General features: G+C 38.3%; 2 protein-coding genes across 7 annotated transcripts in view; one reads left to right on the forward strand and one right to left on the reverse strand.

The window, feature by feature from the left end:
* The window catches only part of LOC129777983 (zinc finger protein 717), a 28,948-nt gene extending 21,174 nt beyond the window's left edge, over window positions 1-7,774 (forward strand). The window contains exon 4 of the mRNA XM_055784601.1: window positions 37-7,774. Coding sequence (XP_055640576.1) covers window positions 37-230 — 194 coding nt within the window. The 3' untranslated portion in view covers window positions 231-7,774. The remainder of the gene's footprint in view (window positions 1-36) is intronic.
* Window positions 7,775-7,872: 98 nt separating this feature from the next.
* The window catches only part of LOC129775573 (calcium uptake protein 3, mitochondrial), a 164,432-nt gene continuing 156,436 nt past the window's right edge, over window positions 7,873-15,868 (reverse strand). Inside the window, exons 4-13 of one of the 6 annotated variants that reach the window (XR_008742981.1) lie at window positions 14,579-14,626; window positions 14,436-14,518; window positions 14,108-14,170; window positions 13,509-13,652; window positions 9,647-9,727; window positions 9,350-9,586; window positions 9,115-9,283; window positions 8,646-9,060; window positions 8,408-8,494; window positions 7,873-8,306 (exon numbers count right to left, since the gene is read on the reverse strand). Coding sequence is in view for 1 of the 6 variants with exons in the window: in XM_055780454.1 (XP_055636429.1) it covers window positions 8,235-8,306; window positions 8,903-9,060; window positions 9,115-9,283; window positions 9,350-9,586; window positions 9,647-9,727; window positions 13,509-13,652; window positions 14,108-14,170; window positions 14,436-14,518; window positions 14,579-14,626 (1,055 nt within the window). In the remaining 5 variants the exon portion in view is untranslated. Of the gene's footprint in view, window positions 8,307-8,407; window positions 9,061-9,114; window positions 9,284-9,349; window positions 9,587-9,646; window positions 9,728-13,508; window positions 13,653-14,107; window positions 14,171-14,435; window positions 14,519-14,578; window positions 14,627-15,868 lie in introns of all 6 variants that reach the window. The other 5 variants (XR_008742980.1, XM_055780454.1, XR_008742982.1 and 2 more) reach the window with 5 other exon arrangements.

The raw sequence follows: 15,868 nt of genomic DNA on the forward strand, positions 1-15,868 counted from the left end.
GTATCGAGGATATGATAAGATGTCCCATCATTGCAGGCTTCTACCGGAAGGATCACCTTCGCAAGCATACCCGTTCGCACATTGCTCGACGTGTAAAATCGGAAATGTCTGCCCAGTCCGGTACTGGGTCCGGCTCCGGATCCAGCTCAAACAACGCAAACAATAATAGTGCGCTCGCTTCCTCTCTCATGGCAACTAACATGCAGGGCGCGCCGGTGACGGCTTCCTGAGCTTCGTATAAGGACTTTTGGTAAGATGGATGTTCCAGCAATATCTGGCAATCAGGGTTCCGAGTAGCTGACAATGCAGATTGAACTGGATGAAGACAATCGATGTAGACTAGCAGTTATTGTTTTGTTTAACGAACCTCAAACAATAAATTTCTGATATATCAGGGTTCATTTCAAACTACAATCAAATGACCATAACAGTAATAAGATGTTCTATAAAGCAATAGACTAATTTGTTAAAGATGATTTTTTCTAGAATAGTTTGTCATCGGAACAATGACTTCAATTTGAACCGCATTGTCCCGCTTGGAATTACATCAAGAAATCTTATCAAGAGTCCATACTGTTCGTTGTCTGACAAAAGTGCCTAAAAAACAGTAGCTAAAAGCACTCTCTCAGACAACCAAATCTGTACTTGTAAAAGTATCGAAAATAACGACAACTAAGAATGAACGCAAAACTAGAGTTATACGAGTATAACGAACAATACGTTAAAAAATGGCCATGTGTTGGCTAAAGCTTCCATCGGAAGCGAAGTATACGTGCAATCTGACCTGATCTGTATCTATTTCCACCGGTAATCGACTTATAGCAAAACAAATTATTGCACAATGCCGTAGGGAAGGCAGTTCCACGCAATTCCGTTTTTCAACCCAACTTTCTTCGAAATTCACAATATTCGCCTATGAGTATGATAGCAATAATTTACGAAACATCAAAGCGACCGGGAACTGAGAGTCTGTTCGTACGGGCTGATACTGATACACGAAATCAATAATATAGAAGACGGATGATATTTTTTTCTTACCGTGAGTAGCGGGGTTTTGTGGGTTATACGACGATATACAATTGGAGAATGTGTAATATTTTATTTATTCAGTGAGAAGAAAAAAATCTATGTGGTAGAGAATATCTTTAAGAATATATATATTTTGTACTGAGTATTGCAAACCCAATGAAAGAGATGTTTGAGCTAAATTACTATATATTGAGAAAAAAGTATTATGATGACTAAAGTATATGCATAAACGTTTTAACAGAAATAAAGAGACTCGATAAGGAGAAGTCGTGGTACGATTGCAAAGTGATTGGAACAGAGTTTTGGTAAAGTGTTTGAAAGGGCAAACCAAAGATACAAATTGCAAGCCGCCGTTTGTAGCCGAAAGGGACTATTTCAGAAACACAACTCAAATAGACTACTTTTCACTGAAAGAAACAAAACTATGTCTACCTATAGAAACACAGAGGAATCTCCTAACTTACTTTACTCTAGACAGAAAAATAATATCGCTTGCAACAAAGAAGTATATAGGAATTCAAAGTACAAACTAAAGAAAAAAAAAGAAAATGACTCCTGTTGAAACAATAGAGAAAATAAACACTACGAATAAATCAAGAAGAAACCCGAACGTTACTCCAAAAGTTGCAGAAACATTTAAAAAAATAACAGAAACAAACTTACCAAAGCGATGTTCAAATAATTACTACAACAAAAAGAATATGAAATTTCAACAATACAATATAGTGTAAAAACCATCATATATTTCGTATAACCGAGAAGAATTGATATTACCGAGAGAGAGAGAGAGAAAAAGATATGAAATAACGAGAAACAAAATGCTATTTTATTATTTTGAGTAGAGTACCGAGCGAGCAGTAAACTGAAAATACCTGTAGAAGCACAAAACAACAAGCTGAAAAATATATCGAATAAACAAAGATGAACAAAAAACAAAAAAAGGCAAACCAAAATAGAGCAGAAAAATAATAACCACAACAGTACATCCCAAAGCGTTGACAAAGAAAAAATAAGCATTTGTTATACCATTAACAAAGCAGCAACAAGAAACTACAATATTTTGACAAACTCACTCGAAGCAGTAATGTGCTGTGTTCTTATACTACGTGAAGAAAGTATTCGTTTCATTAGAGGGATTTATCATGCTGGAAATAGGTATCTCGTTTGGTTTATGGATGTTGTATGCTTAGGTAGGATTCAGCAGCTGAGATTTCTCCATCGTTACATCCATTCAACAAGACTGTGTATGATATGTCTTCGGATACAGACAAGAGTTTGTCCTCGGAGTAAGCCTTACCTACATCATTCGAAAATGTCTCGGTTCCCACAAACACTACGTCACGAGCCACGACGATTTGATCTTTCTTCGGATGTTATATCCAACAGCCTTTCGGAGAATAATCAAATGACATGCCATGCCACGACTCCGGATCCTATAGTTTCGGAATGAGAGTAAACAATGAGAGAGTTTTTTTCCAATATCCGTTTGCGACTTCCACAATCCATCTCACTAGTTCTGCTGATCAAACAAATAACCATTTAGGTCAGTTGATCCCAGACAATCTCGATTCCCAAAGCATCGCCCGCGCTTTCTCGAGAAAGGTTCGATTCATGCGCTCACCCATGCTATTTTGCTCCGGAGTATACGACGAAGTAAATTTTTGTTGGATCCTTTTGGATGTACAGTATTGTTTAAAACGTTTTCCACTGTATTTGTCACCGTTGTCGCTTCTTAAGCGGGAATTCCTTCTCCCGGATTTAGGTGTCAGTATCACCTCTTGCTTAATCAACCATTCCAGCACTTCATATTTTGATTCCATCAAATACATAACCGTAAAGTGGCTCTAGTCATCGAGAAAGGTCACAACGTATTTTAATTCGTACAAGCCTTTTAGCGTTGCAGGGTTACACATATCTGAATGTACCAGCTCGGGAACACGCGGCGAATGCTTTTCGTTAGACCATAAAAAATATTTTCTCGATTGTTCTGCTTCGTTTCGAAGGTCCACATACAAATGCTTCACTGTTCTTGTTCGGATTCAAATCTGGTCATCTGTGCAATGTCCCGAGTCATTTCAGAAGTTTGCTTAAGTTTCCGGTTCAAAATTGCCATATCGCAAGATCAATGATGGCTGTGTCTTTCGATCAGCTCGCATTCGTTCGTCAAGATATTTTCTTTCTGTATATTTCGCCCAGCAGTACAAACCCTTTGTGCGCTTTTACCGTTAACTGGAACCGGAAAACCCATCAAGCTTATCGACTTTTTATTGAATAGTACCGATAATTCCAGTAATTTTATTTCATCGGAAAAAGTCCAAAAGCAATCCGCAATTTCGAAATCAAAAATGACTGACGAATTATAATGGAGCGGATAGGCGAATTAACGAAGTCTATAAACAGAGTAAAACAGTTGAAAATGCACTCTTGAATATATATTTTTTATCTGGATGAATCAGATCTACAACAAATTAAGAAAATGTTAATGAACTGGAATAAAAGTTGTTGCAGCGAACGTTCGTAGGTTCAATAACAGGAAGGTTTATTGATTAATTGGCTTTTTTCAAGGCTAGAGGCGAATGAATTTTGTAGTTTTAGGCATCTATGATGGCTGTGGCTGTTTTTAACAAGGTAAATGAAACGGGCTTGAGTGATTCGCAGATTTTAAAATCACAGTCTGTTTCTATGACTGAATTGAAAAGCATTTTTGTATAATTTTGCCAGCGTGTGGGTTCTTCTTAGCATATACGTTAACTAGTGGTGTGAGTGTACATTTCGTATTTGACCGGTTTCAATGCGTTCGAGTTTGCCGTCTGCTTCTTTGTTATGTGCAAACTGAGAGAAAGAGAAAGTGTCGGTTTCGTAAATTTTCATTTTCGAAGAGCGTGTTTATGTGTAGGGGAGAGTGGTTCTAAAACGACCGTTCAAATAGAAATAATTTAAAGAATTTAGTTGTAGTTCAAATATCGCCAAAGCAATGTAGCTTTGCACCTAAATGACACCGGAAATCATGGAAGTAGCAAGTTTCTATATTATGTTGATAACTGTGAATGTTTGATCTGTATTTTCAGTTGGTGTGTCTATGTAGATGTTAATGTATTATTCCGCCGTAGCGATTGGAGTTCTTTAAAGGGTACCTGCAAAATATATATCGCGGATACGATTAGTTTGAAGGAGTTCTCTCGGTTACCTTCTCAGGTTTCCCACAAATAACTCTCCGCCGTCGTGATCAAAATTTTAAATGATTACTCGCGAATGGTAACGGAAAATATGATGTTACATTTTCCACCGTTGTGGTTGGAGTTCGATACAAAGTAGGCGCGATAAATAATTAATAAGAATGTATTGACGATTCGTTTGGCTGTAAAAGAATTTTCTCGGTTACTTTCTCAGGTTTCCCAAAGTTAAATCTCCACCATCGCAATTAGAGTTCGATGTAGAATACGCGTGTCTAATAATGGAATATATCGCTGCATTTATTGGGTTTGAGTTTTCACGCGTGTTCTGACTCATAAGATCTTTGGAATTTTGTTTCGTCAATTGTTTAATAGTTCACATAATCATATCACTTACCACAGTGAATCCTGATTCTTACCTCTTCCCACTAACAAATATCCCTTCCATGATAATCGCTAGGGAACCACGCTATAGAGGCGACCCTTCTGGCCTTCGGGCGGCGATTATCATACTAACATTCCTTCCCTTCCCCTGGTGACTGTAAGGACGTGGCCGGCGTCGTTATTGACCATTTAAAGCTCGAATCACCGAAAATTGCACAACGAGAATGATTTGCTAGTCCCAAGCGTCATTCTGTGTGTTCTTTGTGCAATTTAGTTGGTTCAGGTCAATCACGGAGAGCAACTACGAAGTGTACAGTCTACCCAAGCTCAAGCTCAAGCTCTATGATGGCTGTTTTTAACAACTTTGCCGTAAGCTGACATTGCCGTATCGTAATTGCCCTGGATCGTTTAGATAATCAGAAAACATCGATTTCAGGTCAATTATTTGGAGTACTTGTCCAGTATGTCAGCACTTATTTGACCAAAGGAGTTCGAAGTCCATCATAGAGAACCTAGAAGGATTTGGAATATCTTTCCGAGACTGGAGCGCAAGTGTGAATAATCGAAGAACATGAGCAGGAGAAGACTACACTGGACTATGATAATGGAGTCACAACAGAGAAGCAACTCGTGCACTCGATGTAGTAATCAAGATTACGGCAGGATCACACGAAACTTCAATGGCTGCAATCAGGCCATCGTAGTTTGCACAAATCACCGTCGAATTTGCTCATTTTTTTATTACGTCTAGGAGGCTCAGAAGCATTCCAGCGAGTAAAAACGAGTAAACAGTTTCAAAACTGTTACATGTGTAGATTCTCAGCAAAAGAAAGTTATCCACATAAATTCAAAGAGTGGTCTATGAACTCGATGCAGTCCTACGCTACTCTTTCGTTCGTACTCTTAGGCAATGATCCTTACATTATTTTACGGAATAAAATAATCAATCACTGACGCGTGACATTCACCCAAAAACATGAAGGATTTTGTTCCGAAGAACTCATCGTCGTCGGTGACACACCTTTGAGGGTGACACCCGGGGCGGACTACTCCCCTCATCCGCCGTACACTACGCCACTGCTTACGTTCTTAGCGACTGACGGTTTAGAATAAACTTCGACCCTCTCCAGACAGTAGTCAAAATGAAATTTTAGCGTCAATACCCTTTTTTTTTAGATATGTTCTGACTTTTATTGTGTGTGTTTCGATCCGTTGTGGTGACCTTCAGATGTAACGATGTTACGGGTTACAGGTGTTACGCATGGCCATATTTGTGGAAACGGCGAAGTCGATCAGTTTTAGGTCGTTTTAATTGAACTGAACTCCTCATTTTGGCCGACCTAAGCGTTTAGATTACTGATTGATGTTGTGTTTTGGGTAGTAATTACGTTTTAGCTGCGCGAATAATTCCTTCTTATCGTTTAGACGGGGCTGTTTGGCGTCAATGAAGCTGATGCTGTAGAAGAGGTCTCACATTTTCAGTCTGCAATTCTATTGCCGATTGGCCACCAAGCAATCATTCGTTTCTGCATTTGATCCATTACGATGAAGGCTGCCGCAGCTGGTAACACTACTTCAATCATTCAAATCATTGTCGAACCTGTAGTGAAACGATGCTGATATTGCGAGCTGTATCAGGAAAAATTCAGGTACACGCAAGAAATTTGAGAGACTTGGAATTCCATGTCTCAAATTTACAAATTATAGTTCGGGTTCTTTACTCAATACGGTCCGATTTCTGTCTTGCCTGTCTTGATTTTTTTTAAATTTTCCTGTCTACCTAGGAGAGATTCAGGTGACATGTTTATACGAGGGTCGTTCAAAAAAAAAGTTTCAGTGCCTCAGAAATCGCGGAAAAAATAAGTTAGGACAAAAAACAAGGTGATTTTCGTAATCTAATCGTAATCGTTTTATCTTATATTTTTTTACATAATCGCCGTAACGTTCGATTTTTCATAGCGTGGCACGAGTTTTTCTATTCCGGCTATCAACGATTTGATAACACTGAAGAAATTCGTGACGCGGTTACATCGTACTTCAAAAATTGGACGCTACGCATTCGCGCTAGGAATAGAAAAACTCGTGCCACGCTATGAAAAATGCCTCGAACGTTACGGCGATTATGAAGAAAAATAGAAAATAAAACGATTACCATTAGATTACGAAAATCATCTTTTTTTGCCCTAACTTTATTTTTCCGCGATTTCTGAGGCACTGAAACTTATTTTTTGAACGATCCTCGTAGTTTAACAAATTTGAATTGTCTATAAAGGCCTTTCGGGAGGATTTATTAGTAGACATTCAGTAGACTGTACACGTGAATATACTCAGAAGGTATGAAACCTTGAAAACTATGGAACGATCGAATCCTCAGTTGCTGAAAACCAGCCGAAAGTATACAATCCTAAGTCATTATTAAAATCCAATTCTAAGAAGACACAATTTCTCAACTTCGTACGCTGTACAAAGCAATCGTTGTGTATGTATATGTATCTTTAGTCTACTTTATTACAAATAGTTTAATTAATTATGGAAGAATGTAAGTCCTGACTAAACGCAAACGCGTTCGGCACACCATAACCAAAGCGAATAGAGCGACTGTAAAAAGTATACAAATGAGAGTATTACTTTGAAAGACAAAAATGCGTACAATACGATATATATTATATATTTTGATATAAATATCTACTTTATCATATATATATTTTGTAAGTATATTGCAGCATCATGAAGGAGCGGAGATTATCATCATATTGAATAAACTAACTTATGGTTTGTTTCGTACTTGTTTAGCTTACAAGAATTGATTTAAAATGCGTATGAAAAGTTTGAAGATTGATAGATAGGCAGGACGAAAATATCAACTCGAATGGGTTATGAAAAATCCAAACTCCCAATCCTCGATTGGTGAAAATCACTGCATAGCGCGCAACATAAAAATACGCAACAAAGCCGCATTCTGTGCTACGGTTAATGCAAATCAAGATAATATTTAAGAAGGCTATAACAGCGCAAACCAAGTCAAATGCTTACGATGGGGGTGAGAAAAGTATGTGGATGAAATCCAGAGATCACATTGGAAGATTGGTGTCGAGTATGAACAGAAAACACGAAAGAAAATCGAAAACCAGAAAAATGATATTTTTAGGGTTTTACTAATTTATCGAGCAAAAGTGTAACCTGTAAGGTAAAGCAAAATAATATATATACTATGAATTTGTGTTTTTTCTTAAAACGGCTTTGACTTTTCTTTTGTTCCATTTTCCTAGTGATGACGGCTTGGGTGTGTTTTTTTTCAGACTAAACACTTTATTAGAAACATTCCTTTAAAACGCGAGTTGAGATGTGTACGTGTGCGCAAAATTCGCGACTTCTAACATGATGAACATTGTATAATTGGGAAAGAAACGCTTTGGTATCATGAAGAGAATACTATAGTTCATAATAATCCGAATAATCCGACTAGATTCAAGAATACGTTGCAGATAAATAATTATGCCAATCTTGTGGAGCATTGCCTAGATAGAACATACATTTCGATTAAATTTAAAATAAGTTTGGCTTAGAGATAGATTTAAAATTTTCAAGCGCACTACTATAAAGATGAACAACTACGTTTGATACAACTACTGGACAAGGTGTATAAATTCAAACATTTTGTTTCATCTCTTGTTTGAGACAGTGTTTGAATGCTTCCCAACCTTCTGATTTTACGTTTGACTGAAAAAGACGAAGAAAGAACAAAGCTTTAGAATTTATTTCACCACACAATTATTGTTGTCTGTTCATTTGTCATTGCTCATACAAATAAATTTACTTACCTTCGATTGATGAAACAATAACGAAACGCGGAATAAAGAACAGAAAACATATAAAGCCACATTGAACTAATTAGTTGGACTGATTAGCTGCAACAAATTAAGAAGCTGATTTGGATCAAATTTTGATATGTTGGTGTTTAGTCTGAAGAAAGTACGAAAGTACAAAAACCACTTACATAAACCTGAGTGTAGTAAAATTTTGAAGGTGCATTCTTAAAAAATGTAGCCACTTACTTACCGCTGAGTGGGAACCAAAAAGAATACGAATTATGTTTTTCTTAACCTATACGAAGCCAAATAATAACTCTCTTATCGGAAGTCTCGCTCCGGATGGTATCCATGATCCGGATGAAAGTAAAAATAAATCAAATACCGTCTGAGCCGTCGGCAGGCGCGTGAACGCATCTTCAACAATTGGCGGAAGCTGTTGGCTTGCTGTGTGCTTTTATCTATATCATCCAAATAATCCTGAGCCACGTGTTCGTAGTGACTTACTTTGAAACCCCGGTGCAGTCGATCCTTCATGATGGCGATAAACTCTTTGTAGGAAAGCAACCCATCGCCATCTTCATCGAAGATGGCAAACACTGTATCGATCAGGTGGGAATTCAGCTCCGAACCTGTGCAAATCTTCACGGCACGGGAAAATTCGTCTGAAATAAGAATTCTTATGTGACGTTTCAAACGACGCGAATGACAAGCTATACCTTTCGAAATTGGTTGATCTGCAAGAGTATACATTCTCATGGCGATTGAGAAATCGTCCAGATTGTTCAAAAACTGGCAGAACTGACGGAACTCATCGAATGAAACGCCTTTCTCCTTAGCTTCTCTGTCCAGCAGACGATCCAGATAGTTATCGTATTCGTCGGTATCCTAGCGGTATAACATCAGATCATTGAATCATGCGCACGTTTCAACAACGTTTTTTTTGTATCTTACCAAATAAGTGTATCTCAGAAGAATTTTGGCGAAATCGACCTCCGATATGCGCTCGTGACCCTTGGAAAACTCACAAAATTCCAACTCAAGGACCTCGGTTTGAAGATTTTTCATAAAGTTATAGAATCCATCGTACTGCAGATCTTGGTTACCCTTCTTGCCAAAGAAGTGAATCTGCAGCGTAGTGTCGACCTTGTGTTTCCTCTGTAGACCCTGCTCGTCATCCACGTAATCATCCTAGAATCGATCAAATTTATGAGTAAAATTATGTTTAAACACTAGACTAACGAGACTCACATGACCATCGTCGTTTTCCTCGCCCTCAGTGGTTTCAATGCCTCGTTTTCCTTTCCATGCGAAGCTGAATATTTTCTCCATCTGAGGTTAACGGTATGCCACGATCAACGAAACAAACAGAACGACGACATACAAAATATTAATTAACATACATCCACGAGCAGTTGATTTTAGTTTTACAGGACACATGATCATTATTTACGGAGTTACGTCCAGGACCCTTTAACCAGTTTACTTTTTACCATTTCCGTGTAGAACATAAAACGATACACATGTAGCGGGATAAGAACAAGGACAGTAACAGTAACAGGCTTTTAGATTAGATATGAATTTTCACGACATCTTTCTCGGAGAAAATAACACGATTCAGATATTGTATCTATAATTGAAGCATATTCGAATAGAAGTGACTCACAATGGTCTACAGGCTTTTTCATTGTCATGTTAGCTTTATGTGAAGAAAGTTGTCAAAAATGATATACAACCTTTACGAAAAAATTATAATAACGAACGAACTCAGAATTGCTTTAACGTCGCAAAAACTTCTCTAATGGCACCAACATTCCCAGTGGATTTTTTGCCGTTATGCTTGAGCTTGAGCTTGGGTAGATTGTACATTTCGTAGTTGCTCTATTAGAATTCGCGTGACCACACGGCAAGCCGGAATAAATTTCATTGACGAAAAATTTATTTGATGTTCTTGGATACGAATGTAACCCCGTTAGCTTCGTGGCTTCGTACTACTCCAGGGCATCCTTTGAATAGTGACACAAAGCTAGATACGGCCAAAAGATCGTAGGGCTCTCGTGTTGCTTCAACAGAGGAAGCAGACGCTTTCGTAGACACTCCTCGAGGTAGATCTGCCCGTTTACAGTCCCGGTAGTCACGAACGGCGCACTCCGTTTGCCACATGAGTAAATCGCTCGCCAAATCCTGTATTTTTTGGCCAACTTTGAAAGTTTCTGCTTCCTTACTTCTTCCGGAACATCAAACTTGTGCTGGGCGGTTAAGAACAGTAGCCTCGGAAGCTGCCGGAAGTCCGCCTTGATGTAAGTCTCATTATCCATGATGAGACAATGAAGCTTCGTCAGCATTTGGGTGTAAAGTTTCCGGGACCGTGACTTTCCCACCGTATTTTACCCTTCGCCACCATTTGGAACCTTCTGCACTTTGTACGTATACAGTCCTTCCCGGTCCTTGGCCCTCTGAACGGAAGACTTGGACTGATTCGTCTTTTTGACCACACTCCTGACCGATGCGGTGGGATTCCGCTTGAACACCTTCGCTACAAGCTTGTGATCCTGATCACTAATAGAACATCAATTCTGACCGCATTTCTCCTTTCCTTCGATGTTCAGAGTTTCGTAATAACGTTTAATCACACGACTTACCGTTGACTGCACGATTCTGAGTTGTTTTCCGATGTCCCGAAGAGAGAGTTTAGGATTTTTCAGGTGCTTGCGCTAAATTAATTTACGACGTTGCTTTTCGGGTAACACAATTTTTTTTTCCAATTTTCGAAAACTGATATCGATAACAATACAGTGTAGACAATACACTCTAAACTACTTCTACCCAAATTCTCAAGAGAAAATATCCGATGGGTAATTTTCTACAGTGTTTTTTCCGTAATGCAATTTGATGTGGGAAACCCTTTAATTCCAAACTGACATCGTTTTATCGAGATAGCACCTCTTCAAAATTTCGAATGGGTTGAAAACCTGGTTGTATTCGTCCTCTACTTCAGTATAAAATTTTGAAGAAGGTTGATCCGTCGAACCTGCGTTGTCAACTTAAATTTGCCAATTTGATTTGTTTCACATCTCTCTATGGTACATCGGTAGAGTGGTAAAGAAATCGCGAATCTGTGTAACCAACATGCCCTCGCCCTTACTGTTTGAAGTATCCTTAAGCTGCACCTACTTCCAAGCTAGTGAGTTTAGTCGCCGGTCTTCGCGTGATACCACCAGAAGTCTGAACATCCGCCTCATCACGTCCAGGATACACTCTGACGATCCTACCTATGAACAAGCTATTCCTCACGTCTTCGTTCACTACAATGACCAAGTGTCCGATGTTGATGGCTCCAAACCACTTCGGTTGTCGGGAGATAACATGCAAATATTCTCTGATCCATCGCTATCACAATTTGTCTAACATAAGCTGAACAAGCTTCATATTGGATCTTAGTAGTGAACCATTCCACTCAAACTCAACAGTAGATAGTGATTCGGCGTCAAAGCCTCGCCTTCTTCAATGTCGACCGACAGGTAAGTTAAAGGTCGTGAGATCACCAAAGATTCCACCTACCGCAAGAGTCGTTACCAAAGTATACTCATCTGGATTCTTTGCCAACTTCATGTTCGTCAGGTCAGTCTTGATCGAGCGTACCAGTCGTTTCCATATGCCGTTTCCATATGTGGGGCTTACGGAGGGTTGAGCTTCCATTGTGTTTTCGCATTTGCAAAATTCTCCGCTAGATCACGAATAATGCTGCCAATCTGCTGTTTTAACTTGGAAGTTGGTTCTACGGTCTGAATATATTTCCTGCGGTGTCCCTTGAGGGGCGATGAACCTGCGTGTTGCCATCTTGCAGGATCCTAACGATAAGCTGCAAGTGAGTTCCAAGCGAGCTGTTCTGATTCCCAGATAGATAAACTGTGCTACCCATCTTTTGACAGCGAACAGTTATCGAACTAACATAATGTGGTTCCGTAAAGGTGAAAGCTCTGACGTACGGCGAAACACGTACAGGTGGTAGAGAAGCTGGTAGAACTTGTAGCTCGCACTTATAAATTTGGGGCCAGTCCCTACATTTTGCCACCTTCTTGACGGCTGCTCGTAGTTCTGATAGGTGGAACTTCTGTCGAAGTTCGATGTCTGCCGTTTCGTTGTTGACGTATCCATATTTCATCTGGTACCACTTGATCACCAGTTGTGTGTCATAATGATTTGAAACTGTTTCGTATCGTCTCATTATCCGTGGACTCTGTAGTCTTGCAGGAAGATTTCAACGTGGTGTTGACATTTGTGTGACAATAATGGTATGCGGGTTAATCGTACAAAATATAAGTGAATAACCTTCACTCGAAGCACAAATCTGCTCATTTGCCGTTACTTGTTGGGGGTTGATCCTGTTGAACGAGTACAGTATGCGATCTGGGCGTTTCCACAGAACGAACTATGGTCACAATAGTCCTTTCGACTCGTGTCTTCGCGTGATCAATGAAGTAGGGGAAGATTTTGATCTAACAATGTAGAAAGATGAATTCTTTCGTATAATTTGTTATTCGTACGAATCAAAAAAGAAAAGTTGCCCGACTACATCCCATACTTAAGTGAAATTGTTGAAGGGAAGGCGTGTGACAGTAGAGAACTTTCACCTTATAGAATCAAATATTATTTGTTACACTGATAAGAATGACACAGTAATTCGCATTTTCAACAACAATCAACAATTTTTAAAACGATTTATAGTAGTTAATTAATCACATTCGAAAATCATTTTTTCTCAAATCATTTGGGCTAGTTGGATAAAGGGAAAACACAACCATGTCGTTTTGATGTAGAAATGTGACATATTTACAATTGTCATGATGATTATCGTGAACAAAATTTAGTACCTAACTCGAAACACTTCTTGATTATCTGAAAACGCAGGACTGATAGTGGCTTATTAGCGAATTAATCTCAATATATAGACTGGAACAGAGAATGACAGACAAAGTATCCTTCCAAAGATTGGGGGTAATTACAAGGTGGGAAACTTCAAAGCCAGGGAATTTGAACGCAACACACAAATACGTAGGTGATGAACAGCGAAAACAATTTCTTCACCCCTTTGATGGATCGGTGGACTTACAAAACTTTTTCTACCCGACGACGAGCGAGTTCCGGTTGTTGTAGTCTGCTGTTCGTCTTGAGCGGGGCTCGTTTCGGACAGCTCCTTGCGAAACTGTCTGGACAGGAATTTAGCTTGGGCATTGGTCGACACGAGATGGAGTAACTGATATCGTCGGAAGTTGTTTAGACAGTGTTTTGTGTGTAAATAGTGTTGGTTGTGCGAGGTTGCGAAAAGTGAAAAGAAATAAAATAAATGTTTCAAAATATTCTGCATTTGTTGCTTTGCTTTGTTAGTTAACACACACTGCAGCACAACGATTAGTAAGAAAACATTCGCGGCTGTTGATTCATTAGATTTGAAATGGAAAGGTTAACGAGTAACACATAGCTTGTCACAATTAAGCCGCAGCTAAAAATGTATTGAAGCAAAATTTAGACAAATTTTGACAGGTGTTCGCATTTTTTTCCGAAAAACAATGTATTATCCAAAACAAACATTGAATTATAAGTGCCATAATGTCTAGTGGCATTGAATACAAGTGTGATGGTTACGATAAGTAGAGACTGTTGAAGATGTTAATTGGATTGGGGTAAAGCAACACAAATATTTGATCTCACAGCTTTTCTTGTTCCTTCATCTAGTTCGCGATCCTTGAGTGATCCTCCAAGTAGCTGACGAATCTATATAACAAAAAATATAGCAGTGGTGGCGACTGTGGCGAAGAACAAATATTTCACGAAGCAACATGTTCACGGAGAGAAATGATAAAAGCATTCAGCAAAGCAAACTAATAAACCAATGAAAACCATTTTTGATAATTTTTGATGACAGTGTTTCGATTGTTGACTTTGATATTTTTTTCTCATCCGATTCAGATGTTTCTATAATTCTTACCGAGCGCAATGGGAAACTATCTTGATGTGGATTGTGATATAATTTACTTACCACAAGAAATTCATCCTTATCCACCCGTTGGTTACCGTCCGTATCGAACATGTTGAAGGCAATTCTGAATCCCGAGTGTGGCTCTAAAACATGAATGATATCGTGTTTTCAAGTGCCCTACAAATACTGTTTAAATTACTTACTTGTAAGAACGGACAACAGAAATAGATACTCGGTGTAAGAAATGATACCTGAAATGGAACAAATTATGATAGACTGAGTTGCAGTGTACATCTGAAGAATGTTCATTTCAAGTGAAAGGTCGGAGCAGTTTACTTGAGATGTGCCTCATTCGATGTCAGATAGATTCGGAGACGATAAAAACCTTTAAACTGCTGTCCAACAAATCCGTGTAGTGACAATGTGACAATGACAAAGTGACAATCGACAGGGAATTTTTTTTAGAGAAGCGACCACTGACAAACTTCATGGTGATGACCAGTGCTAAATTTAAAAATATTTTCCCTGAATTTAAGTTCATTCCGGATAACGTTTAGCAATCAATGATACATATACACTGAATTCTCTTTTTATGTGATTGATGCGTGCACGTAAAAAAATCGCGTAATCTCTAAAGAATATAGAGAAAATCACGTAGAAAAGACCACGGGAATATGCCGACGTAAGATAAAAAATAATAAGAAAAATCATGTAAATCAAGGTCGCGTAAAAAGCATCCAGTGTAAATCATTTGTTATCTGTAACGGAAGGCATAGCATATACAGGGCGGACTCGATTATATACAGTGTCCGATTTCTTTTCCCTGTATATAAATGAATCCTGTATATGATCGAGTCTAAAAAAATATTTTTTTACATTGTTTTTTTATACATATATTTTTCGTTTTTTGAATATAAAAGAAGAATTTTATTTTAAAGGTGAATTTTCAACTAGAATCTACCTAAATTTACCGTCACTTTAACGTTGAAATATTTCATTTTTGCTTGAAATAAGTCATATTTGAAATATAAAAAAAATATTGTTTTTCGAACTGTATATAATCGAGTCTTAAATTGTATATAATCGAGTCCGACCTGTATTATCCGCTCTTCGTGCGAAATGTCATACACTGAGGGTGTCCCGGGCGTTGTTTTGAATCCATATTTTAGACGCTTTCGAAACGAACAGGTGATCTATTACCTTGCTTAGTCATTAATCCTCAATTTCAGGTTGATCGATCTATAAGTTTGGCATTTTTCTCTTCTCTAGGTTTGCCAAGTGCTCTCCAGTAAAGTCTGGCTACCGGAGACTAAAAAGTCTGGATTGGTCTGGATATTTTTCGAATAGACGTTTATAATTTCGATTTTTTTTATCATTTCACATATTTTATACATATGCAACGTTATTACTTTTATCATTGAAAAGTTATTCTAAAAAAACTTGTACTGCCCAAAAAAGTCTTGAAATGATGAAATCTAAAACTTGCAGCTTGT

This window comes from Toxorhynchites rutilus, chromosome 3, assembly GCF_029784135.1.
Source record: "Toxorhynchites rutilus septentrionalis strain SRP chromosome 3, ASM2978413v1, whole genome shotgun sequence".
NCBI lineage: Eukaryota > Metazoa > Arthropoda > Insecta > Diptera > Culicidae > Toxorhynchites > Toxorhynchites rutilus.